The sequence below is a fragment of the Callospermophilus lateralis genome, chromosome 3, assembly GCF_048772815.1.
Source record: "Callospermophilus lateralis isolate mCalLat2 chromosome 3, mCalLat2.hap1, whole genome shotgun sequence".
Taxonomy (NCBI): Eukaryota; Metazoa; Chordata; class Mammalia; order Rodentia; family Sciuridae; genus Callospermophilus; species Callospermophilus lateralis.
Genome location: NC_135307.1, coordinates 94,788,124 through 94,812,323, shown reverse-complemented (window position 1 = coordinate 94,812,323; position 24,200 = coordinate 94,788,124). Strand labels below are relative to the sequence as shown.

The 24,200-nt window shown below is 35.4% G+C and overlaps 1 protein-coding gene across 2 annotated transcripts in view; it reads left to right on the top strand.

Moving 5' to 3' along the window:
* The window catches only part of Secisbp2l (SECIS binding protein 2 like), a 54,576-nt gene extending 32,975 nt beyond the window's left edge, over nt 1-21,601 (top strand). For both annotated transcript variants that reach the window (XM_076850758.2, XM_076850759.2), the window contains 5 exons: nt 915-1,077; nt 3,437-3,657; nt 4,476-4,630; nt 13,562-13,781; nt 17,322-21,601. In XM_076850758.2, coding sequence (XP_076706873.1) covers nt 915-1,077; nt 3,437-3,657; nt 4,476-4,630; nt 13,562-13,781; nt 17,322-18,004 — 1,442 coding nt within the window. In that variant the 3' untranslated portion in view covers nt 18,005-21,601. The remainder of the gene's footprint in view (nt 1-914; nt 1,078-3,436; nt 3,658-4,475; nt 4,631-13,561; nt 13,782-17,321) is intronic.
* The last annotated feature ends 2,599 nt before the right edge of the window (nt 21,602-24,200 follow it).

The window sequence follows — 24,200 nt, the reverse complement described above, 5'->3', positions numbered from 1 at the left end:
ATTAACTAGCAAGAATAGGGAGGTTGGGGAATATAAAAAAGATACGTAGTAGGCAGGTCCTGTCATCAAAAAGTGATGATCCAGGGCTGGGGATGTGGCTCAAGCGGTAGCGCGCTCGCCTGGCATGCGTGCGGCCCGGGTTCGATACTCAGCACCACATACAAACAAAGATGTTGTGTCCGCCGATAACTAAAGAAAATAAATATTGAAATTCTTTCTCTCTCTCTCCCTCTCTCACTCTCTCTTTAAAAAAAAAAAAGTGATGATCCAGTAGGGAGATAAGATAGATATATGTACAACTTTGCTAATGATTCTACTGGACATAGAAATATGAACTCATTTCCTGAGTTGTGAAGGAAGAAGCAGTAATTGAACAAAGGAAATGGTAGAGTCAAGGGATGGCATCTTAAAAATGCGGCTCCTTAAGCACAGAAGCAAATGCCACATAAGAGAATCAGAAGTGGGTGTGGAGAGAAAGAGTGAGGTAGAATTTATCATTGCCAGCAACAACTGGAACTTTAAAAAGAAAGATTTCTAAGAAATAGGTGGACAAGTAGAGATGGAGGATAGGGTAATATCTGAAAGTAAGTGCAGATCTTTGTTCTTTAATTTAAATCCCCTGAGAATACGTGTTTCGGATAATTTGGCCTTTTCTCATCTTGTTTGTGGAGACTTCAAGGCTGTGCTTAAATTTTAAGAGCATATTTTTATAGATAATAGGAAGACTTAATTTTTGTAGTTTTGTAGAGAATTTTTTTTGTGTGTGTGAAGGGAACAATGCCTAACTCATTAGCTTATAGAGAATTAGGAAGTAGCCCAAAAGACAACTGCCATTCTAGATTATATAGATCAGTGTAGAGCTTTTCAGAATTTGAGGTTTCTAAATTCTTTCCCCTCATTTCACATCTCCACAGATACTGGACTGAGCGTACCAAGTGATACTTCACTCTCTCCAGCAAGTCAGAATTCTCCATACTGCATGACACCTGTGTCACAAGGCTCTCCTGCCAGTTCTGGGATAGGCAGTCCAATGGCATCATCAACAATAACCAAAATCCATAGCAAAAGATTTAGAGAGTAAGTTTCTGTCTCTTTATTGAGGTTGAATAGTTTAGGATCTTTATTGTGGTTCCAAATCTAATATTGTCATTGTTACTTCATGAGTTGAACATGCCAAACACCAAAAATATTTTTTTCAAACTTTGTTTAACATCTGGTTTTGCTCTATTTGAAGCATTCCCTTTTGTCAGTGTTCATAGAGAGTGATGTGACACTAAATATATTCTGTTGATATCATATAGTGTTTCTACCCTGGACTACTGGCCTCTTACATCTTACATATATAATTTTGTGCTATGAGTTTTTCCTCTCCAAGTGTTTTTGCATACACACACACACACACACACACACACACAGACACACACATACACACATATGTGTGTGTATATATATGTATATGTGTATATATGTATAATTAATCCTTCAAAAATTTTTCTCATCAATCAATAACATGTAGTAAAGTTCTGAAAACCCTATTTTGTGAAATTAATCTATTACATAAAGCTAATTTTTTCTTTTTTCAAAGTACTAGAAATTGAACCTGGGTCTTGTGCATAGTGGGTAAGCGCTCTACCATTGAGATACATATCCAACACCACCTATTTGCTTTTGCTTTTAAGCAGATATTTATAGGTTTTTAGAATTGAAACAATAAGTGAATCACAAAATGATATCTGTGAATAACCTTAAACTAATGGTTATCGCTAAGAAGCATTTTAGGGTTTTAACATTTACATAGGTGAACTACACAACCCTAGTTACCTTTATTTATTTACTTACTGTTTGTTGTACTGGTAATCAAACCCAGTACATTGCACATACTAGGCAAATGTTCTACAACCAAGTTATATCCCCAAAACTCTTAATGACATATGAAACAATCCCAGGGCGAAAGTATAGTCTGCAAGGAGCCAAATCGTATCAGTTTGTTCTTTTCCTTTTCCTTATTCCATTGTTTTAGAGCAAATACTTTTTGCCCAGCTTTCAGAAGTTAATTAAATGTCAGATAACAGATGTGGAGCAAAAGAACCATTTAGGAAATGTTACATATGTATGAAATAACAGCTTGAAAGAAAAAAGAATGAAGAAAATTGTATTTTCAATATTCTATTCTTTAAATGCATTCCTTAATTTTAATATTTTATGATATTTAATCCTCCCACAGTGTGTCCAGTTTTATCTTCTCTTCTCAAGTAATGTTGTAGTTATTTAAACATTTTTTATATACATAATAAAATTCCCAACACAAAAAATTTCTTTCTTTCTTTTTTCTTTTTGCACTAAAGAAGGGCAGCCCTGGATTTTCCCACTATATAACTTTAAAATAGAAGTCTTCTATTTTCCTTGCCTATTTATTACTAGATTAGAAGTTACACCAATTCTCATTAAATGCCTGCTTTTGGTAGAGATAAGGGATGAGAACTAGACAAGATGGAAAGGGTATATAAAAAATATGTCTAGATGATTTTCTTATCCTAGAAATTAAGTACTATAGTGACATCACATTTTTTCCTGTTTTCCACATTATAACCATACATGATCTCTCAAAGAGCCTCATTCAGTTGCTTTGTCTGATACAAAGATATATGACTACTACCCCAAGGTCTGTTTGATTTTGGCCTCAGTTCAACTATTGAGTTTATCCTCAACAGCTGTTGATTTTCGGAGCTAACTGGGCCATAAAGGTCATCTCATCTGACTCATTTTTGTGGTTGAGAAATGCCCAGAGACTTATTCAAACTCAAAATTAATTGTTAGAACACTCATTTAGAAGTTACGTTTCTTTTCTTGTAGAAGCATCTTTAGTATTCATTGAAAAGAAATAACTTTATATCTTTTCACCAGAAATATTTCATCTGTTTTAACCACATGGCAAGCGAACATTTGAGTTTGATTTATATCTTTAGGAATTTAATAATTGGATACTTCATAGAGGTTATTAACCTATCCTTTACTAAAAGCCAATTTGTTGAAATTCATTATCAAAGATAGCCTATATCACTCTTATTTCTAGTTAACTGAGGGATTCAGAGGCTTTATTTATTTATTTATTGGTTCTGGGGATTAACTCCAGGGATGCTTTACCCACACAGCTACATCCCCAGCCCCCCACCTTTTTTTTTCTTGAGACAGGGTTTTGCTATATTGTTTCCTACTTGTGATCCTCCTGCCTCAGCCTTCCAAGTCATTGAGATTACAAGCATGCAAACCACAATTCCCAGATAAGGATTTAAAAGTTTTGAAGACTTGACTTTTCATGAAAACTTTTTATTGAATATAGTTTCTCTTAAAGATATTTTCCTAATATAACTTTATAATTACAGAAAAATAGGGTGGAGTTTTCTGTTGTTTTTTATGTTTTATCTTTCCTTTATAGGTACTGTAATCAGGTTCTTTGTAAAGAGATTGATGAATGTGTGACCCTTCTTCTCCAAGAACTTGTCAGTTTTCAGGAACGCATCTACCAAAAGGATCCTGTAAGAGCAAAAGCACGAAGACGGCTGGTTATGGGTCTAAGGGAAGTCACCAAACATATGAAGCTAAATAAGATCAAGTGTGTTATAATTTCTCCAAACTGTGAAAAAATCCAGTCAAAAGGTATGTACACTTTGATTTTGAAGTGTTTTGATATTTATTTGGTATAATTGTAGGGTATTTAAACACAGGTCTTTCTCTGTAAAGCATACTATGAAACAAAATATTGAGCCTGAGAAAAGAATGAAGTATTTCAGAGCCTAAAATTAACTAAGATAATTGGGATTGAGTTACAAAGGAAATCCCCATGTATGAATAGTGGTAAAAGAATTCTCTTGGGCCCAGTAAGTGTCCCTACTGTTGTGATGAGAATGGAGTACATAGTCAGAGTACATTGTGCCATGTCATGCTTCTTTACTTATCCTTTTTTGGTAGAAAAGCTGCTTTGGATTGGAGTAGACAGATCTGTCCCAGTAGCAGTGGTAGGCAAATACACAGGATAGAAATACCAAATAAAATCAGTAATATGTTATCTGTCTCACTGCATTGTGATAGGTCATTACTTGAGCTGAAAGATTGGAAAAAGGAGTTAGCTACTATTAACAAATAATTTCTTCATTATAAATGTCTGTTAAATTGAAATTTGATTCCTGCTATGCTAATCTGTATGGAGAGACAAAAATATTGGGTTTGAAGTAACTTAGAATTTAATTGGAGAGAAAGAAAATTGTGTGTGTGTGTGTGTGTGTGTGTGTGTGTGTTTTAAAAATATGTATCCATATGTAACATAAAGTCAGATAGTATAATATGTAACAGTGTAAGTGCTATAAGAATTTTCATAGAATCCTTTGCTACTGTGTTTTATGCTTTAGCTGTTGCTTGCTAGATTAGCTCCATTTAGGAAATAACTAAATTACCTCCATATATGTTGATTTTCATAGGTGGTCTAGATGAGGCTCTCTATAATGTCATAGCTATGGCACGGGAACAAGAAATTCCTTTTGTATTTGCCCTTGGAAGAAAAGCTCTAGGACGCTGTGTGAACAAGCTGGTTCCTGTTAGTGTAGTGGGAATTTTCAACTACTTTGGTGCTGAGGTAAGAATAAGCAAGACACACTCTTGGAGTTTTCCCTCCCCTCATATCCCCCAGATAGTACATTTTCTGTGGACACATACCAGAATTAAGTTTAAGCATATAAAGGAGTGAGTTGATGACTCTCAAAGAATATGTGGAAATTCTTGAGTATTACCTTTTCCTTTGAAATCAGTGAAAACATTTGTGTAGGTTATATTCAGTTTGAGAAGATCTTAGTTTCTCTTCTGCCAGTGTTTTTTTTCTTTTGAGCTCAGCTGTTTAATACTTGATTATTTATTCAACTGCTAGTTGGAGATATCCAGAATTATGCAATGTGAAATAGACACTGTGATGGCTATATTTTGTATACTAGGAATTAAGAGAGAAAAGAATCCTTTTATTGAAGGAATTTTCCTCTAGAAAATTAACTACCTAAATCAGTTGTCAGAATAGTTTTGCACATATGATACCTTCGCCTCTGGCAGTTTCTAATACAGAGCTTACAATAGGATTGATAATATGAGAGTTTAGAATAATGCCTATCAACTGATGGCATTTTAATTGTATATTTTATTTTTATGTGGTGCTGAGAATCGAACCCAGTGCCTCACAGGTGCCAGGCAAGCACTGTACCACTGAGCCATAACTTCAGCCCCCTGATGGCATTGTATGACTATCTTTTTATGGAGTTGACTCTTAAGTACTTTGTGATATCATGGGCAGATCATTTTCTCTTGCCAAACACACTATTTTCATGTATTTAAGTGTCTCCCCCTTTGTGTCCATTCACTGTGTTTGTATACCTACCAATCCCCCTCCATTCAGTTTCTTTTCCTTTGCCTACAAAATTATCTACCCACCCACTTTCTATGAATATATCATAATTTGTGGTCTCAAAATTGCCTATGCTTTTCTCCGTTAGGTTTTATCACATTTCTTTGCTATAATTTATGTGTGTTTCTCTTTAAGTGATTTTTTGAGGGTGGAAAGGCCTCTTGTCTTTGTGTGCCTGACATCTTTCACATTACCTGAGCGTGAGCAGGTGACAAATGTTTGTTGAATAAATTTTGATAGATGTACATCTGCCTATGTTTAACTATATATGGGAATTTGAGTGCTGAAAAAGAAGGGTCACATATAGATGTCTAATAAAAGTGTCCTCTTTTTAAATTCACTATTAAGAGTTTATGGAATAGGAACAGAGCTAGGGTCCAGAAAAGTGAATTTTTTTAATTGTATCAGTTTCTTCATGAATTATATGTGTTAATTTATTTTTATAATTTTATATTAAAAAATATTTGCCAGCTTTGCACATTTTTTCTTGCCCTCTAAAATATTAAGGTAAGTAAATTATTATTTAAACTAAAATGTACTCTTAAAATAAAATTTTATAAAATATTGTCATATTATCAAGTATGTCCATTTGTGGTAATATGTACCTAAGTTATTTTTATTATCTGATAAAACCTTTGAATTAAACTTTTCTTATTCTCACATTTAAGACTTTTCATTCCCTGATCCTAGTTTTCTCCTTAATTTTTCTTCTCTTCCCTTATATTCTTTTATTCCTAATAACTTATGTATGTTGTAAAACCAATGTTAATCTCAAAATCACTTGTCCATATGCATATTTTCTTGTTATTGGTTGCACTCTAAATACATTACATTTGCATTTCTCTAATTGTTAGAGATGTTGAACATTTTTTTATATATTTGTTGATTGATTATATGGCATCTTCTGAGAAGTATCTGTTCAGTTCCTTGGCCCATTTGTTGCTTGGGTTGTTTTTTTTGTTTTGTTTTGTTTTTGATGTTAAGATTTTTTAGTTCTTTATATATCCTAGAGAATAGTGCTCTATCTGATATGTGTGTGGTAAAAATTTGTTCCCATTCTGTAGGCTCTCTATTCACCTCACTGTTTCTTTTTCCAAGAAGAAGCTTTTTAGTTTGAATCCATCCCATTTATTGATTCTTGATTTTATTTCTTGCACTGTAGGAGTCTTATTAAGAAAGTCAGGGCCTAATTAGATATGATGAAGATTTGGGCCTACATTTTTTTCTATTAGGCATGGGGTCTCTGGTTTAATTCCTAGGTCCTTGTTCCACTTTGAGTTGAGTTTTGTGCATGGTGAGAGACAGGGGCTTAATTTCATTTTATCACATATGGACTTCCAGTTTTCCCAGCACCATGTGTTGAAGAGGCTATCCTTTCTCCAACATATGTTTTTGGCACCTTTATCTAATATGAGATAACTGTATTTATGTGGATTTGTTTCTCTGTCCTCTATTCTTCTATACCCTTGGTCTACCAGTTTGTTTTGGTGCCAATACCATGCCGTTTTTGTTACTATTGCCCTGTAGTATAGTTTAAGGTCTGGTAAAGTGATGCTACCTGCTTCACTCTTCTTGCTAAGGATTGCTTTAGTTATTTTGGGTCTCTTATTTTTCCAGATGAATTTCATGACTGATTTTTCTATTACTATGAGGAATGTCATTGGGATTTTGATTGGGATTGCATTAAATCTGTATAGTGGTTTTGGTAGTATGGACATTTTGGACAATATTAATTCTGCCTATCCAAAAACAAGGGAGATCTTTCCATCTTCTAAGGTCTTCTTTAATTTCTTTCTTTAACGTTCTGTTATTTTGATTGTAGAGGTCTTTCACCTCTTTTGTTAAGTTGATTCCCAAGTTTTGTTGTTGTTGTTGTTGTTGTTTTGTTTCATTTTGTTTTGTTTTGAGGCTATTATAAAAGGGATAGTTTTCCTAGTTTCTCTTTCAGAGGATTTGACACTGATGTACAGAAATGCCTTTGATTTATGGGTGTTGATTTTATATCCTGCTATGTTGCTGAATTCATTTATTAGTTCTAGAAGTTTTCTGGTGGAATTTTTTGGATTTTCTAGGTATAGAATCATATCGTTGGCAGATAGTGAAAATTTGAGTTCTTTTCTTATCTGTAGCTCTTTAATTTCTTTCATCTGTCTGATTGCTCTGGCTAGAGTTTCAAGAATTCTGTTAAATTAGAAGTGGTGAAAGAGGGCATCCCTGTCTTGTTCCAGTTTTTAGAGGGAATGCTTTTAATTTTTCTCCATTTAGAATTGTTAGAGTCTGTAAACAAGTCAGGATGGCGCCTGGCATTTTGCCAGGGGTAGTGGTTTGTGAGGTGGCGCCAGCGAGCCATTAAGTGTGGAGGTTTCTTATTGGTTGACTGCTGTATCTAGTTTGTGCTAATTAAGATAAGCTGTGTGGGATGTATAAATACCTCTGTTGTCCTACAATAAACGGCTCCCACTCCTGCTGTATCAACGTACACAAGTTGTTCGTTGTGTATTTTGCTGCAGCCGGACTTCGGCAAGAATGATGTTGGCTTTGGGGTTAGCATAGCTAGCTCTTACAATGTTGAGATATGTTCCTGTTATCCTTAGTTTTTCTAGTGTTTTGAACATGAAGGGATGGTGTATTTTGTCAAATGCTTTTTCTGCGTCTTTTGAGATGATCGTATGTTTCTTATCTTTACATCTATTGATGTGATGCATTGTTTGATTTCCATATGTTGAACCAACCTTGCATCCCTGGGATGAACCCCACTTAATCATGGTGCACTATCTTTTTAATATATTTTTATATTCAATTTGCCAGCATTTTATTGAGAATTTTTGCATCTATGTTCATTAGAGATACTATTCTGAAGTTTTCTTTTTTTCATGTGCCTTTGTCTGGTTTTGGAATCAGGGTGATATTGGCTTTATAGAATGAGTTTGGAAGTGTTCCCTCTTTTTCGATTTCATGAAATAACTTGAAGGTCTCGTGGAACTCAGCTATGTATCCATCTGGTCCTGGACTTACTTGGTTGGTAGGCTTTTGATGGTGTCTTCTATTTCATTGCCTGAAATTGATCTGTTTAAATTGTATATATCATCCTGATTCTGTTTGGGCAAATCATATGAGTCTAGAAATTTGTTGATGCCTTTGATATTTTCTATTTTAATGGAATACAAATTTTCAAAATAATTTCTAATTATCTTCTGTATTTCTGTAGTGTCTGTTGTAATATTTCCTTTTTCATCACATATGTTAGTAATTTGAGTTTTCTCTCTCCTTCTCTTCATTAGCATGGCTAAGAGTTTATCAATTTTATTTACTTTTTCAAAGAACCAACTTTTTGTTTTGTCAATTTTTTCAATTATTTCTTTTGTTTCAATTTCATTGATTTCAGCTCTGATTTTAATTATTTCCTGTCTTCTCCTATTTTTGGTGGTGATTTGTTCTTCTTTTTCTGGGGCTTTGAGATGTAATGTTAAATCATTATTTGTTGACTTTTTCTTCTTTGAAGTAATGAACTCCATGCAATGAACTTTCTTCTTAGTACTGCCTTGATAGTGTTGCATAGATTTCGATATGTCATATCAGTATTCTTATTTACCTCCAAGAATTTTTTAATCTCTTTTTTGAGGTCTTTTGCAACCCATTGTTCATTCAGTAGCATATTATTTAGTCTCCAGGTGTTGGAGCAGCTTCTATTTTTTATTTTAACATTGACTTCTAATTTCATTCCATCATGATCTGATAGAATGCAGAGTAGAATCTCTACATTTTTGCATTTGCTAAGAGTTGCTTTGTGGCATAATATATAGTCTGTTTTAGAAAAGGATCTATGTGCTGCTGAGAGGAAAGCATGTTTATCATTGATGGATGAAATATCTATATATGTCTGTTAAGTCTAAGTTATTGATAATATTATTGAGTTGTATAGTTTCTTTGTTTAGCTTTTGTTTGGAAGATTTATCCAGTGCAGAAAGAGGTATGTTAAAGTCACCTAGAATTATTGTGTTGTGGTCTATTTGACTCTTGAACTTGAGAATAATTTGTTGGATGAACACAGAAGCTCCATTGTTTGGGGTATATATATTTATAATTGTTATGTCTTGTTGATGTATAGTTCTCCCAAGCAGTATGAAATGTCCTTTTTTATTCTTTTTTATTAATTTTGGCTTGAAGTTTACTTTATTTGATATGAAGATAGACACCCCTGCTTGTTTCCACAGTCCATGAGAGAGGTGTTTTTTCCCCAATGTTTCACCTTCAGTCTGTGGATGTCTTTTCCTATGAAGTGGAGTCTCTTGAAGGCAGCATATTGTTGGGTCTTTTTTTTTTTTTTTTTTTTAATCCAATCTGCTAGTTTGTCTTTGATTGGTGAATTTGAGCCATTAACATTTGGGGTTATTATTGAGACATGATTTATATTCCCGGCCATTTTTGTTTATTTTTGGTATTTAACTTAACTTGGTTTCTCCTTTGATTAGTATTTCCTTTAGTGCAATACCTCCCTTTGCTGATTTTCATTATTGTTTTTTGTTTCCTTCTCATGGAACATTTTGCTGAGGGCATTCTGTAGTGCAGCCTTTCTAGTTGTAAATTCTTTTTAACTTTTATTAATCATGGAAGGTTTTTATTTCATCATCAAATCTAAAGCTTAATTTTGCTGGGCATAAGATTCTTGGTTGGCATCCATTTTCTTTCAGAGCTTGGTATATGTTGTTCCAGGATCTTCTAGCTTTCAGGGTCTGGGTTGAAAAATCTGCACATATCCTAATTAGTTCCTCCTATATGTAATTTGATTCCTTTCTCTTGTGGCTTTTAAAAATCTCTCCATATTCTCTATGCTAGGCATTTTCCTTATAATGTGCCTTGGTGTGGATCTGTTGTGATTTTGTACATTTGGTGTCCTGTAAGTCTCTTTTCCAATTCATTCTTCATGTTTGAAAAATTTTCTGATATTATTTCATTGAATAGATTGTTCATTCCTTTGGTTTGTGACTTTGCCTTCCTTTATCCCAAAATTCTTAAATTTGGGCTTTTTATGTTATCCCATAATTCTTGAATGCTTTATTCATGGTTTCTTACCATCTTTACTGTGTGGTCAACATTCTTTTTAAGATTATATATTTTGTCTTCATTGTCTGAGGTTCTGTTTTCCAAGTGATCTAATCTCTAGGTTATGCTTTCTGTTGAACTTTTAATTTCGTTTATTGTTTCTTTCATTTCAAAGATTTCTGTTTTTTTTTCCAGAACCTATATCTCCTTATTGAAGTAATATTTTGCTTCCTGTATTTGCTTATGTAGCTCTTTATTGAAATTATCTTTTGCTGCCTGTATTTTCTCTCTTATATCATCCTTTAATTCACACAACATTTTAATTATTTACATCCCAAACTCCTTCTCTTCTGTTGTGCTGGCCATGGATCCTAATAATGTAGTATCTTGGTTTGTTGGCGGCACTTTCTTCCCTTTTTTTTTTTTAATGATGCTCGTGTGTCTTCCCTTCTAGCACTGTAAATCCAAGGCTTTACAGTTTTTACCCTATAGGCTTATAGTGTTTCTGCAGGTTTCCAATATCTCTCCTTTAAGGGGAAGAACAATGTGATCAGATTTCAATACAAATGATATACAACCTTAAACCAAAGAGCTGCTATTAAGACATTAACAGTTTTGTCACAATATACAGAAACGGTACCTTCAATTATTAGCTACAGTATAAACAGTAGGTTTGCAAAAGGGTCTTCAGTTTCTGTTGGTGGACAAAGAACCAGGGATGAGGTATAGGATGAGATGTTGGGGTAGGAAGTGAGGATATAGAGTATTAGATCTTAGAAAGCATGAAAGAGGAATCTAAAGAAGTTGGTGAGTAGCAGAAGAGAGAGAAAGTGATTTGGGGGAGACAAGTAAGTGAGAAGACAGTAGAGTACAAAAGACAGACAGTCTAACATAAATATTAGGAAAAGTAAAAAATGTAAAAATAGGAGATAAAAGAATATACAACACCACTGTATATGCTATTTAGACATCCCAGTCCTTAGTAGCCTAATTCATGAAAAGTACTTCTTTCATAAGTGTTGGGGATGTGAGGACCAGAGGAGAGAGAGAAAGAGAAATCCCAAAGGAAGATACAAGGATTGTTTTTGTTGGAGATCAGTATCTTTCCAGCTTCCCTTCTCATCCAGTAGGTGAGGTTGTCTGTTGTTTGCTCCTATCTCCACTCTCAGGATGGTGAAGATTATTAGGGTGTGAGGATTGGTCTTGGGAGTGTAGCTCCTGGAAGTGGGGTATAGCACTTGCCAGTCATCGATGGGACTCCTTTGGGGCCCACTTTTGTGATGTGGGTGCCTGGTCTTATCTCCTTATATTTCCTGTAGACCTCATTATTCCTGGTCTCTAATTTAGTCTCTAAACTGTATCTCACCCACACCCTCCCTTTCTACTTCCCAATCAGGAACCTTTTTCTCCAGAGGTCTTGTGGGATGTGCTCAGGGGGCTGTGCACTTGTCTCAGAGAGCTGTTTTATATTAGGCAGTTCAGGACTTGGTTTTGTAGGCTTCGGACTGGCTGCATAGCTGCAGGCACTGTGCCAGGTTATTGGGCTGCTGGGAAGAGGGTGCAGTTGGGGACTTTTGGTACCTTGATTATGTTTCTAAACCTCAGCCAGTGTTCCAAGCTGGGAGTTGCCCCAACTAGAGATGGCGACGAAGGTGTCCCAAGATGGAGGTGGCTGCTTTCAGTGATGGGGTATCAGATGAGGTGGGGCTGAACGGTGGTGTTGAGTGGTGTGTTCAGAGATGCAGCTCTGTGGCGTGCAGTATTGTGGCTAGCGGCTTTCATCAGACCCAGTGCAGTGTCCCCAGGTGCAGGCTACCGCATGTAGAGAACTGTGGCAGTGGTTGCAGTGCCCCAAGAGGAAGGAGATTGGAGGAGCCCATGTTGGTAGACATGGATCCACACAGGTGTTACAGTCAGGATTCCTGCGCGGGTTGGTGGGCAGGAGTTCTGCATGGGTGCTGACGCTGGTGGTCCTACCTGGGCACCTGCAGGACCTGCATGGAGGAGTGGTCAGGAGTCCTGCACTGGAGCAGCTGTCAGGGGTTCTCTAATCATTCGCAGAAAAACGGTATTTCCACTACTTGAATCCCAGCTGTGGGAGTAACACAGAATGCAGCTTCCCTCTAGCACGCCATCTTGGATCTCCCCCTTGTTGTTAGTTTTTATTCATAATTATAAACTTAACTGTAATCCAAATAGAATAAGGAAAATACGGGAAATTTTGTTTTTCATTTTTGTTCATAGTCATAAACTTAATCCAGCTAAAATATACTGCTTGTATAATTTGCCTTTGACCCAATAATCATGCTTACCTGTTTTGTAAATGTCATATTTTTATCATTTTCAAGGCCCTAGCTGACTTCCTTTTGGTCTTTTGCATGTCCTTCCAATAAGTGAAATTACTGGGAATTTTTAATTCATGTGGAGACTGCCCTCTTCTACATCTGCAAATGTCACCCTACATATAGTCATCCCTTAAATCCTAATCCACATAAGATTCCTCACTGCTCTCCAGATAAGCCCTGTGCTCTCCAGATAAGCCCTATACTTTTTTTTTTTTTTTAAATGTCTGTACCCTTATTTGTGGCTTTGTATGTTTAGCTAAGAATGCCCTATCTTTACCCCTCAAAATTGTATGGATATTAGGTGTCATCTTCCTTCATGAATTTCAGCAATTAGAGTTAATGTCTTATCTAAAAGCCATAGTATGTTATACCTCTCAAGGGATTTAAGATATTGTGCCTGGAATTATAGCTGTCTTTTGTCTTGTTATAGCCACACAGAAAGTTCCACAAAAGCAAAGTTGGTTTTCCAGTCTTTGTACTCTCTATGATAACAAACAAGACACAAAATGAAGTGCGTTTAACTTGTTTTGTTGTTGAATTGATAAACTTGGGAAGAATTTTAAATATGTATCACAGTTCGTGGCTAGTGTTAGAATCAAGGAATTTTCTCAGACTTGTATAGTTCTATGGTTTGCGTACCATTCAGGCTTTTTTATCTGAAAAGAAGGGTAATAAAAAATGGACTAATTGGAATCTTCAGGGATTAATAAGAATCTCTGTTTCTTTTTAGAGCCTGTTTAATAAATTAGTAGAACTCACTGAGGAAGCCAGGAAAGCATATAAAGATATGGTTGCAGCAATGGAACAAGAGCAAGCTGAAGAAGCCTTAAAAAATGTGAAAAAGGTACCACACCACATGGGGCATTCTCGGAACCCCTCTGCAGCAAGTGCCATTTCTTTCTGCAGTGTTATTTCTGAACCTATCTCTGAAGTAAATGAAAAGGAATATGGTAAGTTATTGCATACCATTTGAATGACTTAAACTTTAAAATAATTTAATTAATTAAAATAATTTTGTGGGCTGGGGATGTGGCTCAAGCGGTAGCGCATTCGCCTGGCGTGCGTGCGGCCCGGGTTCGATCCTCAGCACCACATACAAACAAAGATGTTGTGTCTGCCAAAAACTAAAAAATAAATATTAAAATTCTCTCTCTCTCTCTCTTTAAAAAAATTTAAAAAAAAGTTTGTATGTAACTTTCCATTCTACCTTTTGTTCTTACCTTTATTTTTTTTAATCATCCAAACATTTCAGTAACCCACAAATTTCTAAGTTTTCAATTCTGTATAGGACAATGGGACATAATGGGTTAAAACTCAGGAGAATTTTTGAAATAGGCATTCTATGAGACCCTGGAATTCAATCACATTTCCAAAATCTTAAAATAGCCAATGTGGATCTTAAAAGTAGAATGTACCATACATGTGACCTATCACTAAGTAAATATTAGGAAGTTTTATTCTAATAATTTATACTCAGTTTTTGAATTCTATATTTACTAAATAAACTAAAGAACTGAATACTGCTGAGTCCAATCTTATAAAACCTAGACACATGACATTTACTTTGAATTAAATCTAATTGAGATAAAAAAGAAATACAGACCCACAGTATTTGTGTTTAATGTTTAATATTATTTACTGTAGTCTGCATTTAAGTAGTCTCCTTGCCTTGTTTTATAATACTTTGAACTCTTTAACTTCTCTTCCTTGAACTAGTTTCTGTTTCATGTATCCTATCTTGCTGTTCTTTTTGTTTATTGTTTTTTGGGTTTTTTTTAAAGAATAACCTCCTCCTTCTTTTTGGCATCTTGTTCTTATTTTTCTCATATTAATCTTATCTAAGAGTTTATCAAATAGTTTGTTATCACCTAAAATTTAATATATAGAAATCTGAGTCCCCATTTTCTTCCCACATTCCCTTCCGTGGCTTCTTACCTGTGATTGTAGCTAAGTGTTTGATAAATCTTCAGGCCAGAGGCAATTAACAAGTTGGTTTTGGTCTTTAGGAATCCGTTGGTCATAGACAGATGTTACTTGCTAGAGGAAGCCATGTTTCTTTTGCTGAAGTGATAGCTAGTTAAAAATAAAATGAAGTAAATAAGTTCACTCCTCTCTCTGTATATATATTTAGTAAAAGGCCAAGTCTCAAAAGCAGTCTGCAAGATAAATCTATAAAGCAAAGGATTTGGGCTAATGCAGATAGATAAATAATCTCCATATGGGGATGTATAGGAAAAAAACAGCATGAAAAGAAACTCTCAAAGATTTAGTATCAGATTTAAACTGTTCAAAGATTGAAACTTGGTTTTTCACTCTCTGCCTAGGGGATTTAGGTATAGTCAATTAATTTCTGAACCTCAGATTTCTCTTTAGGAAAAAAATGTTTGAAGGAAATGTAAATATGCCATAAAATTTTAAGAAGTTTAGTGCTTTTAAAGTTTTTTGCGTAATTGAATATATCTATAAATATATTTGTAAACTTTTTCATTTTGAGTACCCGCCCCCTGTACTTAGTATATGGCAACCATAAAGGACATAGGATTGGGAGTGAGGAGAGTTGATGTGTGGAACAGCAAATAGAACAAATGCTTTTTGAACTATGTAAAAAATGCCGTGGGAGTTCAGGTTAGTAAATGCCTCTTGTGGAAAAGTCAGGAAAGATTCACAAAGAAACTGACATTTAAGGGTGGATATCAAGAATGAGTAAGAGTCTGAGGGGTAAAAGAAAACACAATTTGAATAGAAAGAATGTTGTATGCTAAAGCATAGCTTATGCAGTGACTTCAGGCAGCAGTGAGAATTCGGTGATACAAGATGACATGCATGGGTTGGGGTCAGGATGAAATGGTACTGGAAAGATAGATAAAGGTCTGTTTTAATCAACTTTTTTTGCTGCTGTGACTAAAGATCTAACCAGAACAGCTATAGAGAAGGAGAAGTTTTATTTGGGGGCTCAGAGTTTCAGAGGTCTCAGTCCATAGCACCTGGCTTCATTCCTCAGTGCTTGAGGTGAGGCTAAACATTATGGCAAAAGAGTGTGGCAGAAGGAAGTAGTTCACATGATGATCAGCAAGCAGAGAGAGTTCCGCTTACCAGGTACAAAATATATACCCCCAAAACATGCCCCCAATGTCCACCTGTGCCAGCCACACACCCTACCTGCCTTCAAGCTACACTTAGTTAATCCCACTAGGGGATTAATTCATTGCTTGGGTTAAGACTCTCATAACCCAATCATTTCTCCTCTAAACCTTTTTGCATTGTCCCATACATAAGCTTTTGGGGGACACCTCACATACAGACCACACAGGATTGGATCATGAAGGGCTTGGCTATGCTAAGCTAAGGGGTTTGAATCCTGTCCTAGGGTGATGGAAAGCCAGTTAGATAATGATATAATCAATTCACAGAACCAGTTAGGAAGATATAAGGCATGAACTAAAGCAGTACTGATCAAATTTGGTAGTTTTTGAGCTAGAAGTTACAGGATGAATTCAGGGGAATGAAGATGTATTGTAAGGGAGAAAGAAGACAAGGATTACTCTGAGGTTTCTTCACCTTTAAGACTGTGAATGGTAATGTAATTAGCTGAGATTGAGAATCTAGGAGAAAATTTTGTTTTCATGAGGTAGAAGCGAGAATGGGAAGGATCTGTTCATAGGAAAGGCAGTTTTTTTTCCTTTATAAACCATGTACCTGTCTCAAAGTGCCATAAATATGGTCACTGTCAAAGTATAGTCAGTCTATGGGTGATAATCAAATTGAATACATTAATATGAGTAGGTTTCTTATTTCACTACAACTTGATGAAAATATTATACTTATAAAATACAAGTCAGAGCTGGAGTGTAATTAAATATTTTTATTTAAAAATAAAAATAGAGGGGTAGAAGAGCTGTGTTTTATTTACTGATTCCTGTTACATTTTTTGTTCTATATTGATTTCCTGATATTAAAAATAATTTTAGATTATCACCACTGTATTATATAATAACATTTGGTACTTCAGAATCACTGTGTAAGCCAAGCTACACATACTATCAAACAGATTTTCACAGTATTAGGAATACATGGACTGATTCATTGTTTATATATGGAATTACATTCCCCAAAATATCTTAGTAACTTGCTGACCAAATGTGATATAAACTCTTGAAGTCAGAATATTTTTGCTGGATATTTTGACTCTGCCATCTGTGCGTTGTGAGTACTTGAGCTTAGTATAACCATAACCTGCCAACTGCCCCCTTCAAAAAGAAAAGAAAAAAAAAGTGTAGATGATCCATTGATTTTCATGAATATATGGATTTTATATATGAATGTCAGTTGGTTCCTGTTGGTGTAAGAGCTTTTGCTTTAATTTTTAGTTTTTCAATCAATTTTTGAGGCCAACAAATTTCAGTATTTTGTTCATCACTCTTTTTGCATTTTTAAGTGCCATGATTTTGAAACAGTGTTTTAGCTTTTAAAAATCTGTTTGCTCTTTGTAGAAACAAATTGGAGAAACATGGTGGAAACTTCAGATGGACTGGAAACATCAGAAAATGAAAAAGAGGTTTCCTGTAAGCACAGCACTTCTGAAAAACCCATTAAACTTCCACTTGACACAATTCATGTTAGTAAGCAGCCATCATTAGTGTCTGTAGGCAGTACTACCTCAGCTACAGATCCTGGGAAATCTACAGCAGGGGATAAAGAGGAAGTGAAGCCAGATGACCTGGAATGGGCCTCACAGCAGAGTACAGAGACTGGCTCTTTGGATGGTAGTTGCCGAGATCTTTTGAATTCCTCCATCACCAGCACCACTAGCACTCTTGTACCTGGCATGCTTGAAGAAGAGGATGATGAAGAGGAGGAAGAGGAGGAAGATTATACTCATGAACCTATATCAGTAGAAGTGCAGCTTAATAGTAGAATTGAGTCATGGGTCTCAGAGACCCAGAGAACTATGGAAACCCTTCAGCTTGGAAAAACCCTTAATGGTTCTGAGGAAGACAATGTAGAACTAGGTGGAGAAGAGGAAGCAGAAGCACCTGAGGTGCTGGAGCCAGGAATGGACAATGAAGCATGGACTCCTGACCAACAAGCAAATCCTGAGCAGCAGAAGTCCAGTAACTGCAGCTCTATGAACAAAGAACAATCTGATTCTAATTCTGCACCCCAAAATATATAACTCAGGAAATATCACCCATCTCCCAACCATGTAAGGGTTGCAGCCATCACCTTTTATGCTTCATCTCAACATTTAGCACTGTCCAGTAGTTATATGTGTTTAATTCCCAACAAATATTTTTGTAGCTTTTATGTATTCGTTATGATCGATAGCTTAGCTTTTAATTAGCATCAAAGTGTCTTTCTAAGGACTGTGCAGAAAATTCAGATCTGTTTCACCTTATTTTATAATGAAAATAATAATTAAAAGAGAAGACCAAATTTTAAAGAAAATAAATTTAAAATGCCTATTTAAGTTCATTTTGAAAGTTTAAGATCAAAAACAGCTGTCAGTGTTTTTGATAAAAACAGCTGTCAGTGTTTGTTTCATGACAACAACTCCTTCACTCTTAATTTGTCTGATTAAAAAGTTGGTTTTTGTTGTTGTTGTTGTTGTTGCTGTTGTTTTAAAAAGAGCTAAAGATAGGCTCAGAAAGCTTAAAGGCTGAGGTTAATGAGTCCACAAAGTGTATACATTAAGAAATGAATGCAACTTTTATTTGGCCCATAAATGCTTACTTCAGAAGTCACTGATCATTATAATCCATTAAAGTTGTGATGGGCTAAAACAGAGTCTCCAGAATTTAGCAATGACGCCACCAGGATAGATTAGAACTGGCTGGCCTCATTTGTAAAAAGTGATAAATGTCATTTATAATAATGAATAGTCACCCAAGATAGGACCTGTCAGGTTCTATCTTGAATTGCTTCTTACTTACCTCAGGAATGCTTTTGTACATAGTCTTATTTACATAAAGTTAGATAAATTTTGACAGGTGAATAACTGTAACTGATTGTATGACTGCAGCACTTACATGTAAGCTATCCTGAAAAAGTCTATTCTGATATGTTCTCTTGCATGCTTCTGGTTCAGGACAATCTTGATTTGAGATATGGATTTGATTGGGCATTGAAACTTGTCCTGAGTACAAAACCATTTCATCTTTTTTTAAATATACATTTCAAGCCTAGCCTTGAGAACCTTCCACATAGCGACCACCATAATTTCTGAAAGGAAAGGGAATTTTGCACAATTCATAACATGTATCCTGATAATCAAGGCTTAGAAGAGGAAGTTTTAGAAGAACAAAGAAAGTTGTTCTAATTGTGCTGAACCTATTAGATGACTTATATACAGATATATGCAGGTATTTTTTATTCACTATTATTTATCTCTGCCCTTCTCTAGGAATGTGTGTACTTGCTTGGGAGAAGTTACACTTACTGAGCTTAATATTTTATTTGCTAGTCAATCATCACCTGAACTTCAATGATATCTACAAGTTTATGTAATGGTAGGAGAATTACAAATTATTCATTTCTCTGTCTTCCCTCTACTGCCTCCTCCATCTCCAACTGGCTAACATGCACATGCTCAATCAGCTTTCTACTTAAAAGCTCCCATAGATGCAAAACAGAGGAGGGAGTGTTATTTCCCTACCCTGATTGTATGGGGCAAGGCATTGCCTCACAGAGGTGGGAGAGAAGAGTTGGGCAGATTCTTTACTGAACTTATTGGGACTACTGTGCTAGTTTTGATGTTTTATAATGCTGGCACTTAATTACTGGAGAGATTAGATTCTTGGTTGATAATATAGTACTTGTGGCTTACGAAAGTTTAGGAGCGTTGCTATATAGAAAATGTCAGTCTGTCAGCTTTATTAGTGTGCTAAAAGGGGACATTATTATATGTCCTGTCTACACTGTTCTCCAGTATAGACTTCCTAGGCACTAATTATCCAATACTTAAAGGAACACAGCGTGTAAGGAATGAAGCCTCTGAAATAGTTATCATGGATTTATACGTGGCAGATCTTACTGTCTCTACACATTTGGAAGTGTTAGTTTGTTTAAAGAAATGATAGAGGATTTGAACTACTGACAATCTTAAAAGTGAATTGAAAAACTTTTCATACTTTTTATGATGTTAATTTCCTTTATTCCATGTCAGTGATTCAGATAACTCTTGATCTTGAGGTAATGGCTTTTCAAAGGTTTCTTATATTTTATATCTCTTCTGAACAGGAATCACCATTTTAGATTTTTGACATTTGTATCAAAAGAGAAGTTGGGGAAATCTTCAGAACACCAGTAATTTAATTTTGCTATAGACTTCAGAAGTATTTGATCATGTTTGATAAATGCTCTCACGCATGCAGTATCTCTTCTGCCAGCAAAACCAAGGGACCATAGCCTTTTTTATATGAGACAGGTCACTTCTAGAGGACAACCCAAGATTTATTAAAGAGAATGCTACTATGTTGAGAGTATACTTAAGTATGTATTAATGATGTCTTTATAATTTGTTTCTTTAAATTTTGAAATTTGTGTATATTGAACTATGGGCTTTGGATGAGGTATGAGAATTAGGAAAGTTTTATTTTTGGAAATTGTGTGGTTCACTCTTTGGAGACCTAGAAAGAGATCTCTTGGTAAGAGTAAGGGTTCATTAGCACAAGAAATAAAAACATAGTGACTTTTTTTCTTAGTGTATAGTTGTTTTACTGGCAATACTTAATGTTAGATTTCTATTTCAGTATATAAGTATATGAATTACAGTATGAATTACACTCCCCAAATTAGATTTCTGCTTCAGTAGATTTGTTTGCTGTGAAGATTACTTCTCAAAAGACAAATGTTCATATTAGCTTAATTTTTTGGTTTAAATATGTTTGTAAATGATGTAATATATTTCTTTTGACTAAACATGGAAAAATAATGTGTGTTATATTGAAAAGTTTTTACAGGCTTTGACTGGAGGTCATTTTTGCAGAGATGGTATTTTATATGCTTCCAGTATTTGGAAAAGAATTAGTCAAAAGGAATTCACATAGTTTAAATATTGATAAATTAATATCCAAATAATGTACTTGTTTGATTTCTTAATAAGCTAGGGAAGGTGGGTGGGGTGGGAATTATAATGTGCAAATGAGTAGTGATCTCTACATTAATTTTCAACTCTTTAACATAAAACTGCTAAACCGTAACACATTGTTACTTTAATATATGTATAAAAAAGTATTATTGTTTGTAAAGCTGCTGTTGGCTTTAAAAAAATAAAAAGAACTCATCATGTAAGTATTTTCTGTATGTTGTGCCAACAGGTTAGAACATTAATCTGCTAAAAATTTAAGTAATTATCTTTTTTGATTTAAAAAGTTTTTCTGTGAAGTAATTTATTTGTCTTCTTCCTCCCTTATCCTTTCAGTCTTTATACACACCACAATATCAACCAAATTTTTTCTAATCTGAAACTGAAGTCTAAATCTTAATGATAAAAATTTAAAATTTGTTGGCACATCACACCTTAAAAGTATGTGTATTATTTTATAATGTAATTTCCAAATATACCATATGAGTTTATAATTTAATGTCTTAATTATAATGCTCTAATAAAAACTAGCAACATTAGTTGAGTTATAATATGAAGGGATTTTCATCTTGCTTTTTTTGCTGTATGAAGAATAATTGTTATCACGTTGGGGGTAATAACAGCTTTTTTTGCACTATGTAAATTCTAGTGGGGGTTCTTCTGTACTAATAAAATGATTATTGAAAAGTAGTCTTATCATTTCAGAATAGGTACTCACCCAACATGTAGAGTAGTAAAATAAGAAAAGCTTAGTTTGTAGAGTTGTTCAGTGCTCACCTAGGTTTGCCAAAGAATATTGTAAAATCTCTAGGAAGTTATTAAAATCTCCATATGGGATGGTTGGTATGAGCTGTGGCAAGGGCTTAGGGCTGTAGCCAGAGACCATCCTATTGTTAGGAGGCTCCTGAAGAGTTGTCCTTTTTGTGAGTTCCTCTGTGCCAGACACTGTTCTAAGCCACTCCCCAATAGTAACACATTTAGAGATGCCATTACTACTACTCACTTTTCAGAAGATGAAACAGTCATGGAGATACTGATTTGTCCAGGATCCCATAGATGGTCAGTAACAGAACTCAGTTCCATTCCAGAGTGCTTGATTTTAATCACTGCTTTCTTGGGTCTCTGCACAAAGTGCTGAGGCTATACAAACTGAGCATACCTTCACTACCTTTAGGCATCTACTCAGTGTGGAACTTGAGGAATGAACTGATTGCTTTAGGGACTGGATTATTGAGCCTTACCTGATCACTTTCCCTTGAGCAGTCACTGTCACAATGAAAGGCAGGGAATCTGAAAGACTGGACTCTTCTCTATTCAGAAACAGTAAGATAAAAATTTTGGTGATCACAAAGGAGGGGTACATTATCAGTTGTATCAGAAATTTCCTTTCTTTTATTTTTAGTTATACATGAATGTATTTTGACATGCCATACATATATGGAGTATAACTTCCCATTCTTGTGGTTGTACATGATATGGAGTTACATTAATCAGGTATTCATATATGTCTAATTCATTCTACTGTCTTTCCTATTCCCATCCTCCCTCTGTTCCTCCTATCTCCCCCTGTCCTATCAAATGAACTGCCCCCCACCTATTGTGAGTCAACTTCTGCATATCGGAGAGAGAACATCCAGCCTTTGGGTTGGGGGGAATTGGCTTATTTCACTTAGCATGATAGCTTCCAGTTCCATCTATTTACCACCAAATGCCATGATTTCATTCTTTATGGCTGAGTAATATTCCATTGTGTATATGTACCACATTGTCTTTATCCATTCATCTATTGAAGGGCATGTAGGTTGGTTTCATAGTTTAGCTATTGTGAATTGAGCTGCTATGAACATTGATGTGGCCACATTACTATATAGTATGCTGATTTTAAGTCCTTTGGGTATATGCTGAGGAGTGGGATAACTGGGTCAAATGGTGGTTCCATTCCAAGTTTTCTGAAAAATCTCCATGATGCTTTCCAAAGTGTTTATACCAATTTGCAGTCCCACCAGCAATGTATGAATGTATCTTTTTCCTCACATCCTCGCTAACATTTATTGTTACTTGAATTCTTGATAGTTGCCATTCTGACTGGAGTGAGATGAAATCTCAATGTAGTTTTAATTTGCAAGAAATTTCCTTCTTAATCAGTGCACTACTCCTTGTGTGTTTTTTTTTCCCCTGATTATGATTGGTTTTTCTCCTAACTGACCAGAAGAGGGTGTGCATGGCACCTGAAAACAATCAAAAGCTACCATATAACATTAATTTTTTAATGTGGAGAAAGGAAGTATCCTGAACTATAGGTCTTGCCATGAAAGGTGCTTAGTTCTAAGTTTATGCTCAGAGCTCAGGGAACATGTCCACAGCATATCTTTTTTAGAAGCTTTCTAAAACTAACACTATCAAAAGCCATTTAGAGTAGTCAAGTTGTATGACATTTCTAAATTAGCAATTCAGTCAGTTGTTTTGGCTCAATTTGAGTTCTGATGTTAAAGACACCAGGCTTATCCCATAATAGGCATCAGTGGCAGCCTGTGGATTGCTGATCCAAGGCATACTCCCCTAGAACTCTCAAGCAGAAGGTGTGGAGAACTGGGGGATGGTTCAGTTGGGGATGCAGTCTCAGTCCCCACCCGACTCTTTCTATCTTGACACTTGGAGTAATTATGTGTTAACACTGGGGCAAGAAAAGAAATGTTTACTCTTGCAGAAATGGGTTGGGTAATTCTGTGACTATAACCATTCTGTGGCTCTACAAGTTTCTAGTCTGGAAACAGAGGACTGGACCAGGTAAGAATGAGCTGCATAAAAGTTGGAGGTCATAGCAAGTGTTTTTTTTATAACACTGCCAAGAACCAAAGAGAATAGCATTGCAACTCGGCAAGCTGTGCTCCTGGAGTCCTGTATAGTATAGGCTTCTATGGAAGGAAAGGCTGCTTTGTCTCCTTGGAAGCATCGAGAACGGCCATAGCCTTGAATGACACAGAGGGGAAAGGTAATAACCACAGCCTTGCCTGGGTGGGATTCTTGATTTGAGGCAGCCTCCGTGGCACCCTTATCTACCAGGGATAGAGTGGTGTCAGTGAACCCACTACTTACTTATCATGAAGATTCTCTAGGTTATTGTTTCTCTGTTTTCTCTTTGCTTAATTGAATTGGAGAATTTAACTGTTTGTAAACCCTCAACTTGAGAAAGGGATAATGAAGTTGAAATTTAAGGAGTTAATTTTGTTAACTCTGGATAAAAAGAAATGAGAAAGGTTTGAAAACATAGGAGAAATGTCAGAGG